This window comes from Colobus angolensis, unplaced genomic scaffold (genome assembly GCF_000951035.1).
Source record: "Colobus angolensis palliatus isolate OR3802 unplaced genomic scaffold, Cang.pa_1.0 Scaffold12, whole genome shotgun sequence".
Lineage (NCBI taxonomy): Eukaryota > Metazoa > Chordata > Mammalia > Primates > Cercopithecidae > Colobus > Colobus angolensis.
Window position 1 is genome coordinate 3,767,211 of NW_012113141.1, and position 10,164 is coordinate 3,777,374.

General features: G+C 54.5%; 1 protein-coding gene across 1 annotated transcript in view; it reads left to right on the plus strand.

Moving 5' to 3' along the window:
- The first annotated feature begins 862 nt into the window (after nt 1–862).
- Nucleotides 863–10,164, plus strand: part of PALD1 (phosphatase domain containing, paladin 1) — a 43,107-nt gene continuing 33,805 nt past the window's right edge. Inside the window, exons 1-9 of the mRNA XM_011927466.1 lie at nt 863–1,076; nt 3,782–3,884; nt 4,444–4,623; nt 5,841–6,005; nt 7,477–7,637; nt 7,852–7,927; nt 8,673–8,824; nt 9,178–9,277; nt 9,492–9,596. Coding sequence (XP_011782856.1) covers nt 892–1,076; nt 3,782–3,884; nt 4,444–4,623; nt 5,841–6,005; nt 7,477–7,637; nt 7,852–7,927; nt 8,673–8,824; nt 9,178–9,277; nt 9,492–9,596 — 1,227 coding nt within the window. The 5' untranslated portion in view covers nt 863–891. The remainder of the gene's footprint in view (nt 1,077–3,781; nt 3,885–4,443; nt 4,624–5,840; nt 6,006–7,476; nt 7,638–7,851; nt 7,928–8,672; nt 8,825–9,177; nt 9,278–9,491; nt 9,597–10,164) is intronic.

The following is a 10,164-nucleotide window of genomic DNA, read 5'->3' on the forward strand; positions in this document are numbered from 1 at the left end:
GTGGCTGGATCTCTGTTCACTGCAACCTTTACTTCCAGGGTTCAAGCGATTCTCGTGCCTCAGCCTCCTGAGTAGCGGGGATTATAGGTGTGTGCCACCATGCCTGGCTAATTTTGTACTTTTTTTTAATTAGAGATGGGGTTACACCATGTTGGCCAGCCTGGTCTCAAACTCCTGGCCTCAAGTGATCTGCCTGCCTTGGCCTCCCAAAGTGCTGGGATTATAGGCATGAGCCACCACTCCCGGCCACCAATTCAGATATTGATGTTTATGTTGAGTTTGGGGCCTGGTATTTTCTTTGAACACTTGATCTGCTGAGCGCTCACCTAATCTGGACTTCCCTGGCCTTATTTTATGACATTCATGGCTGTATGTCCTCCTGCATCCATTCCCATCCAAAGCCTTCAAATCCAATTCTGACTTCCCTCTTTGCATCTATCTGCCCCTGATTCTCCTCTCTTGGTGACATTTCCTGCTTCTCCTAACCTGGAATGTCTGGCCTTTGTCTATACCACCTGAAACAGTCACTTTAAACTCTAGGCCCTGGCCTGCTGTGGATGATTCACCTCTTTCTGTCTCATTTTCACCAGAGGAGTGCAAACTAAAGGGGCTGGGGACTGCATCTTTATGTCTCTCTACGTCCATGACTCCTCCAAAGCTTCGGTAAAGGGCTGGGCATGGAGCAGGCACTCTGTGAGCATGTGATCTTCTGGGCCCCAGGGTGTAGGTGGCAAGCCTCCCTCTGTCTCCAGCTGCAGAGTGAACTGCCTCCCTCTGTATGATGAAGGGCGAGAGGTGGGTCAGGTCTCCTGCTGTGGCTTTTCCCGTCCCCTCCTTCACTGCACACCCTCTTATTCCACAGGTCTGGGGTCCTGAGGCTGCCAGCAGACTATGGGTACAACGGCCAGCACAGCCCAGCAGACTGTCTCGGCAGGCACCCCCTTTGAGGGCCTCCAGGGCAGCGGCACGATGGACGGTCGGCACTCCGTCAGTGTCCACTCCTTCCAGACCACTAGCTTGCATAACAGCAAGGCTAAGTCCATCATCCCCAACAAGGTGGCCCCTGTCGTGATCACGTAAGTGGCAGGGGGAGTGTGCCCATGTCCCTGGGAGACATGGTGGGCAGGGGGACCTGCCTGGGGGTACAATGGCATATAGCACTTAATGCGTGCAGGCTGGATTCAGGTTCACAGATGATGACATGGAGGCCCAGGGAGATGAAGCAGTTCATCAGGAGTCATGCTGCATGCACCTGGCAGAACTGGGTCTCTGAGCCCATGCTACTCACCACATCCACAGTGCGAGGGAATGCGGAGGGGGCGGCGTGGCTGGGGGACCCCCCCTTTGAAAATAATTTTTGGCTTAACATTTTCAAAAGAAGTTTATGTACTTGATGGATGAAATTGAGATTTCTTTTTCACCAACAATAATCTCAGCTCAAAACTGAGGCTAACACTAGGCTGTTGAAGGGCCTTGGGCTGAAGGAGCTGGAAGCTGCTAGTCGGCTATCCTAATGATGCCCATCAGGGCTTGTTCTGGCAGCATGTTCTGGTGTTCTGAGATCTGGACATACTGCGTGAGTCCAGAGGAAGAGGGTCATGAGGTGGGCCCTGAAACCCTGTCTGCCCTGTGGGGCTTGGAGGAAGGGGTGGGTGCTGGACAGCTGTGCTGGGGAGGACAGGAAGATGAAGGGGACATTGGATCCATCTCCTGGTGCGTTGGGAAGCCTCGTACTTTCCACAACTCTGCCCACTGTGCTTCCCTCCTCTGGGTCTTCCAGGAAGCAGGAAGCAGGAGATGACTAGCTAGGAATTAAATGTGTTCCGCACATCAAAGTTTGGCAGAGACTTAGCAGATGGGACATTCTGTGTAAGGAAACCTGAGGGTGGGAATGATAAACCCTGCCTGCCAGCTCTGGGGCCCGCCAGGAAAACTGTCATCATAATCAATTCTTGGGCTTCTGATAAGGAGAGGAAAAGGGATGTCATATAAAAGAGACTTGATATGTAGTCTCTGTACTGACAGATGACAAAGGTGGTTTGGGGCCTGAAGGTAGCATAGAGACTCACGCCCCAGGCCTGGCTCTGCCCTTGCTTTGTTCTGTGACCTTGCAAAGTCCCTTTCCCTCTCTGGGCCTCAGTTTCCTTATTAACAGAAGCAGAGATGACATTCAGAATATTTAACCAAGTGGTGTGTCTCAGAACAGTTGCTGATCAGCCGTAAAAATCCTGTACACGGCGCTGTGCTTAGGGCCTGGAGCCAGCCATGAATGCAGCCCTTTTTGGGAGTATAGAATGTTTGAAGTGGAAGGGACCTCTAGAGATCATCCAATAGAGGGGTCAGCAGACTACATCCTGCAGGCCCAATGTGGCCTGTTTTTTTCAAATGAAGTTTTATTGGAATGTTGACACTTCCTTTCACTTACGCAGTATTTGTGGATGCTTAGGACCTCAATGGCAGAATTGAGTAGTTGCAACAGGCACTGTATGGCCCACAAATCTTCAAGAATTTACTGTGTGGCCCTTTCCAGAAAAGGAATGGCAACCCCTGATCTAATGCATTTTAGCTCAGATGTGAAAACTGAGCTCTTTCAGGGAGGTAGAGAGACTTGCTCCCCGTGGGTCACGTGGTAACAAGGAGGCAGAGCTGGAGTGGGAACCCAGGCCTCTTCTAGTGCTCCTCTGCCCCACCCATTCCACCCCCTGCCTTTCCAAAAGGCACTTCTTTTGTCAAGAGGACCTAACATCAGACCCTGAACTCTGGGAGGCCCTGTCATGTTCATTGTTATCATCAGCAAGGGAGCTGTTGTGTCTTGAGGGCACAGTCAATCCTGCTTGAGTGGTTGGGACTTTTGCCTGGTTTAGCATCTGCATCTGCAGAAATCTTGATTTTTATCTGTGGATTTTGTTTGAAATAGCCCGGTGTGGAGGTAGAACTACAATTATATTAATAAAAGCTTTCTGTGCCCCCAGGCACTGGGCTAAGCACTTACAATCATTATCACATTTAATTCTCAGGACAGTCTTGGGAGTAGGAATTCCTGGAAACTGAGCTCCTTGTCCAAAGCTATAGAGTTACCAAGTGGTGGGTGGAGTTGGGCTTCATGCCCCAAGCCTGCATTCTAAACCACCTCGCTGTGTGTGGAGTTAACAGTATAGGGATTGTCCCTCCGACACAATCTGATGGAGGGACCATCCAGTTATGTTTCTTCTTCCGGGTACAGGCTAGGCCGCTGTCAAAGTAACCCAGATAGAATGCCTTCCTCAGGACAGAAGCTCATCTGTTACATGCAAGTCCAGGAGGATGTCCAGGCTGGGATGGCTGCTCCGTGATCATCCAAGCCCCTTCTCTCTCATTGCTCCAACATCCTCAACATGTGGCTTCCTCTTATGATCTAAGATGTTCTACCTCTGCCATCACTTCTGGATTTTAGCCAGGAAGAAGGGGAGAAGACAAAATAGAAGGCACTTCTTCTTTTTGGGAATGGCTTGGAATTTGCACACTTTTCCTCACATCTCATTGGCCAGAACTCAATCATGTGACCACAATGAGTTGCAAGGGAGGCTGGGAAATGTAGTCTTCAGCTGGGTGGCTCAGTCCCCAGTCACAGCCCTGGGGCTCTCTTGTTGAGGAAGAAGGGAAGAGTGGATATTGAGGGACAGTGGGCAGTCTCTGCCACAAATCGTAGCCACAGGGGTTTCCCTGCCGTGGGCTCTGTGAGGGTGGAGCTGGCCTTGACCATGGAGGTTCCTTGACTTAGTTTCCATTCTGCCCCCCACAGGTACAACTGCAAGGAGGAGTTCCAGATCCATGACGAGCTGCTCAAGGCTCATTACACGCTGGGCCGGCTCTCGGATGCCACCCCTGAGCACTACCTGGTGCAGGTGAGCTCAGGCGTTATCATGCCAACCCACCCGCCACCTCCAGCCCCTATCTCTCATGAGTTCCCTCCTTCACGTCCCTCTGGCTCTCCCCCACTTTCCCCATCTCTCTGCCCATCTTCAGAACTGGCAGGGCCCTAGGATGGAGCTAACACTCTGGTCCTCTGGTTGATTCCTGGTTCCCCAGCTCTGCCTTCCTACAAAAGCCCCTTTCAGGGACCTCCTACCCAAGACCAGCTTTGCCTCTGGAGAGCGTCTCCCTGCTCTTTCCTCCAGGCCTGGCTCAGACGTCACCTCCCACATGAAGGAAGCCCTGTCTGATGTCCCCTCTGGAGGAGTTGTCTTTCCTTTTCCTGCACTTTATGACACCCTTCCCCAGATCACAGAGAGTTATATATTGTGTCTATGTTTTCCATGAACTGCAGGCAACTTGAGGGCAGGATCATGTTCTTCTTGCCCCTATTTCTCCCCTCCCTGTCCCTTGGAGCCCAGAACAGGGCTCCATCTGCAGAAAATACCCCTGAGCTATCTGAGTGACCTTCCTGTGGCTCTCCCCTGCCAGGGTCGCTACTTTCTGGTGCGGGATGTCACTGAGAAGATGGACATGCTGGGCACCGTGGGAAGCTGTGGGGCCCCCAACTTCCGGCAGGTGCAGGGTGGACTCGCTGTGTTCGGCATGGGACAGCCCAGCCTCTCAGGGTTCAGGCGGGTCCTCCAGAAACTCCAGAAGGATGGACATAGGGTAAGCATGTCACTTCCCAGGCAGAAGCCAGGCCCCCAAAGCCAGGGTGAGGGGCACCTCAGAGGGGCAGCTTTAGAGGCGCTGGAGGGGCCTGCTGCATGCTGGGGAGGTAGGGTGGTGGCCTGGACCAGGCCCTGCCTACCAGGACGGTCACTGCGGTTGGTCTGGTTGGGAAATTCTGGTAGATGTTGATTGCACGTCCTGAGTGGACGGTAGGGCACAAGGTCAGAAGCCTTCATAGACCCTACTTGGGAGTCTCGGGGGAAGTAGGGGGCATGACCGGGTGACAGGAGGAGCCAGCTCATAATTTGACAGCTTGCTGAATGGTGCTCACTGCTAACACTTAAGTCCTGATGTTAGTCCTGTGATGGAGTGGCAGCTTGTCTCCCATTTTGCAGAGGAGGAAACAGGCCCAGAGAGGCTCAGTGACTTGCTCCAGGTCACACAGCTCATGAGTGGTACCCCAAGACTCAAACCCGGGCAGCTGAACTCCCAAGTGCCTGCTTTCAAGGACTGTTCTTACCTGCCGGATGTCAAGGCAGGGTTTTGCGTGTCCCTAGGACACAAGCTGAGGCTCTGCTGCGATTGTAGGTTTCTTGGGTGCAGCTGCGTCTGAATTGACCCTGGGGTTAAGGTGGAAAGGCTTTGAGTGAGACAGAATGGGTTGGGGGTGTGGGCTGTGTGCAGGTCCCATCTTCCTATCTTGATGGTAAGTTCCTCAAGGGGACCATCTGCCCACATTTCCCTCTGCCTGTATGGTGCTCAGTGAATGAATGATTGATTGCATGGTCATGGGGCATTCTTTTCTTCAGCTGATATTCAAGCACCTGATTTATCCAGGACATCATGCTAGGAATTATGGGTACATGTAAATGACCAGGACATGATTTTGCTTATGAGGAACTTGTGGTCCATCAAGGGGGAAAAGATGCATTCATTGATAATACAAAGCAGGAATTAATGACAGGAGATTCAGATGAAGGACTCTTGGCCCTGACAGGAGGGAGGGGTCACTGCTGACCGGGAGGGTCACGATGAGGTGGCATTTGGACTGAGCTTTGCTTCTTGGGTAGAATTCAGGTTGCAGGGATGGCATGGGGTGCAGGGCCCTTGAAGAGGAAGGAACAGCTTGGGCAGAGGCCCTGTGGTGGGGCAGTGGTGCGGGTGTCTGTGCGGGATCATGGTGATGGCTTTCTTCCCCATCGGGCTTCTGGCAGGAGTGTGTCATCTTTTGTGTGCGGGAGGAACCTGTGCTGTTCCTGCGTGCAGATGAGGACTTCGTGTCCTACACACCTCGAGACAAGCAGAACCTTCATGAGAACCTCCAGGGCCTTGGACCTGGGATCCGGGTAGAGAGCCTGGAGCTGGCCATCCGGAAAGAGGTGAGGACCAGTGCGGTGTGTGGGACACCCCAGCCCACAGCCCAGCTTGGCAGATGCTCTTTCTGGGGCCAGGCCACCTGCTCTTACTGGCCCATGTTATGCCCTGCTTGGGTGAGTGGCTGGCTGCAAGGCTGGCTTACAGGCAGCCAGAGGAAGGACTTCCTATTCTAGCTCTCTTTGCCTCTGCCCCTTTCCCACCCTACTTTTCTCCTTGATGCTCAATGTCTTTATTTAGAAAGGGTTCTGGTGGGCCAGGTGCATTGGCTCATGCCTGTAATTCCAGCACTTTGGGAGGCCGAGAAGGGCAGATCACCTGAGGTCAGGAGTTCAAGACCAGACTGACCAACATGGTGAAACCCCGTCTCTACTAAAAATACAAAAACTTAGCTGGGCGTGGTGGCACACACCTGTAGTCCCAGCTACTCGGGAGGCTGAGGCAGGAGAATCGTTTGAACCGGGTAGGTGGAGGTTGCAGTGAGCTCTGAGATCACACTACTGCACTCCAACCTGGGCTGTAGAGTGAAACTATCTAAAAAAAAAAGGGGGGGGGGCGTTCTGGGCAAGTGAAAGAGCACTAGACCAGAAGGACCAAGGCTGCAGTTCAACTCTTTGAGAGCCACGAGGCTCTGAGTCAATTCCCTCGGTGGGTCTGCGGGCCTGTTTCAAGATCCTCTGTCCTCCTCCTTTTCCATAATTATGGAGGCCTCTGAGACAGCTGACACACTACGGAGGTGTGTGAATAGAGTGTGGGGTCCCGGTGCCCCCAGAAATTTCATGGCAGGAACCAAGGCTGTGACGGCACCCAGCTCTCTCCCTCTCCCATCCCCTCCAGGCCTCCTGTGTGCTCTGCTCCCCTCAGCTCCAGCTGTCAGCTGACCACACCTCTCCCATCCTGGCACTGGTGGCTTTGTGAATTCCTGCACCCACTGGGCAGAGTGCTCCTGCCTGGCCACTGTGTGGGCACCCCGATTCCTTCAGAACTCCCAGGAAGGGCATAGAGAGCACCTCTGGCCATATAGTTCCCTCGGGGCAGGGGGCGGGAGCAGAAGCCTGCCTGTGGCCTCTGCATGGCCTGGTCACTCCAGAGCTCTCAACCAGAACACTCAAGGAGGGACCTTGGCCGGGCGCGGTGGCTCAAGCCTGTAATCCCAGCACTTTGGGAGGCCGAGACGGGCGGATCACGAGGTCAGGAGATCGAGACCATCCTGGCTAACACGGCGAAACCCCGTCTCTACTAAAAAATACAAACAACTAGCCGGGCGAGTTGGCGGGCGCCTGTAGTCCCAGCTACTTGGGAGGCTGAGGCAGGAGAATGGCGTAAACCCGGGAGGCGGAGCTTGCAGTGAGCTGAGATCTGGCCACTGCACTCCAGCCTGGGCGACAGAGCGAGACTCCGTCTCAAAAAAAAAAAAAAAAAAAGGAGGGACCTGAAGTTCAGGCATGGCCCTCTGACCCCCACACCTCTCTCTAGATCCACGACTTTGCCCAGCTGAGTGAGAACACATACCATGTGTACCACAACATCGAGGACCTGCGGGGGGAGCCCCACGCTGTGGCCATCCGTGGTGAGGAAGACGTGCATGTGACAGAGGAGGTGTACAAGCGACCCCTCTTCCTGCAGCCCACCTACAGGTACTCAGGCCTGGCCCCACGTGCTGGCCATGGGTGCTGCAGGTCCTGCTCTCCAGCTGCAGCTTCAGTTTCACCATCTGCAGGTTGGGCCAAGTGCCCCCGACCCATGTCTCCCATGGTGGGGCCCGTTTCCAAACAGTGCCTGGGAATAGGGAGTGAGGGGGATTCCCAGAGTGGGTGCCTGCCCAATGGGCCGCTCTCCCTTACCTGGCAGGTACCACCGCCTGCCTCTGCCCGAGCAAGGGAGTCCCCTGGAGGCCCAGTTGGATGCCTTTGTCAGTGTTCTCCGGGTAAGTGGGGTGGGCACAGGGGAGGAGTCTTGAGAGTCGTCGCCACGGAGGTGCCCTCGTTCTGTGGTGTGTGTGTGAACACGTCAGGGTGGACGTATGGTAGTGTCTATCTCCGTGTATATGTCTGTGTGTGTCAGCGCCTTTGTGTGTGTCTCTGGGGAGTGTGTGTACCTAAGTGTTGTGTATCCGTGTGTTCCTGTCTGTGTGTCTCTGTGTGTGTGTGCACCTGTATGTAGGTGTGTGCTTGTGCATTCTCTTACGACAGAGCCCATCACTGACCACTGGCCTAGCTGCTGGCCATGGCTGGGCTGCCAACTTGTTGTGTGGTCCCAGACTAATCACCTCACTTCTCTAGATCTCAGTTCCTCATTTCTTTAGTGGAGCTAACAACTCTTGCCCTATAGACTCTTCAACTGACATTTCCTGAGTCCTGGCAGAGTTTCTGTCCAGCCTCCTTCAGGACGTTATCTTATTTCACTGGCATCTCGCAGGAGGTGTTAATTCTGGCCTGATGCCCTCAGAGTTGCTCTCACTTCCAGTTCTTTGAGCTCCTCCAAGGCCTGGGGAGGGAGCAGGCGGAGCTGATGAGGCTGTGGCTTTGGCAGAAGAGGCTGAGACACCTACTGGAGCCCACTTTGTTGCAGATGGTGGGGCAGGGTGGGCTGATGGCATGCTTTCCCCTGCTCAGGCCTCAGCCCAGGACTTCCTGGCCTCACTGGGGCCTGATCCTCATGGTCTTTCTCAGGAGACCCCCAGCCTGCTGCAGCTCTGCGATGCCCATGGGCCTCCCCCAGCCCTCGTCTTCAGCTGCCAGATGGGCGTGGGCAGGACCAACCTGGGCATGGTGCTGGGCACCCTCATCCTGCTTCACCGCAGTGGGATCACCTCCCAGCCAGAGTGAGTGGCCCAGGGCCCAGCGTCCTGAAGGGCTGTGGGGCCGAGGAGGGGACAGGCTGCCCCACAATGTGGGGACATGTCTAGGAGCCCAGAGCCAGAGCTGGAAATTTGGCATCTGGGGTTCATTTCCTGGTTTGCCATAAGTCTTGCTGGGAGACCTGGAGAAAGTCACCTGACCTTTCTGGGCCTCAGTTTCCCTAGTTGGGGAAATGTCCCCTGCTTCCCACAACATGATTCAGAAGGAACCTGTAGTCTGGTGTCCCCCAGCGGCCATATGAGCGGAGACAGCAGGCAGGTGGCTGTGTGAGACCTTTGGAAGAGCCCTGCTAATGTACTGACCCCTGCCTCGACAGGGCTGCCCCCACACAGGCCAAGCCCCTGCCCATGGAGCAGTTCCAGCTGATCCAGAGCTTTCTCCGCATAGTGTCCCAGGGAAGGAGGATAGTGGAGGAGGTGAGCTAGGGACAGCAAGGGGCTGGGGCAGGGGTAGTGGAGGGGACGGTCACTCCTCTCACTGATCGGGGCTCTCTTCCTCCCCGATAACCTCCCCCACCTCTCTGCCAATCCTTTTCTTTCCCTCTCTTTTCTCTTTTCTCCTGCCATTCTGCCTTGACCCTGCTCCGCACCCCCCCACCTCCCTCTTGCTTGCCCTGGTCCCCGGCACCAGGTGGACAGAGCCATCACTGCCTGTGCCGAGTTGCATGACCTGAAAGTAGTGGTCTTAGAAAACAAGAAGAAGTTAGAAGGTATCCAACCGGAGAGCCCAGCCCAGGTGAGGCATGGAAGGATGTGTGAGTACCCGGCTTCCCTGTGAGCCCCGCAGCCTGATTTCATTAGGCATGTTCACTGACTTCTTTCAGACTGACTTTTTCTGACTGCTGCATCTCCCATGAGAAGAGCAGTTTTCAGAGGAAGGGGAGATAGGGGGGCTGGGCCCGCAGGAAGGACAAAGAAGAGGGGAAGTTTACTTTCCCTGACCAGGTCCCTTGAACTGCAGAATAAACAGGACGGAGGAAGGGGCTGCTGGCCAGGGCTGCAGGGGCCCCTGGACTCAGATACTCCCCAGGCCACTCATGGCCTCCCACTAGTAAAACTCCTGGTGTTTCTTTGGGAAGACTGGGGTTTGGTCCAGCTGGCTGCTTCTGAAAGACTTATGGGCTCTAGGATGTCTCAGCAGACCCTGTCCCCATGCCCTAGCGAAAGGAGGTGGGCTTGATAGTGTTTATATCATACAGTGCATGGAAAGAATCTAAAAGCCACAGAGGTGGCTGCTGCTGCTTCTTTCTTGTTTCTTCTTCTCTTCCTCCTCCTCCTTCTTCCTCCTCTTCCTCCTCCTCCCC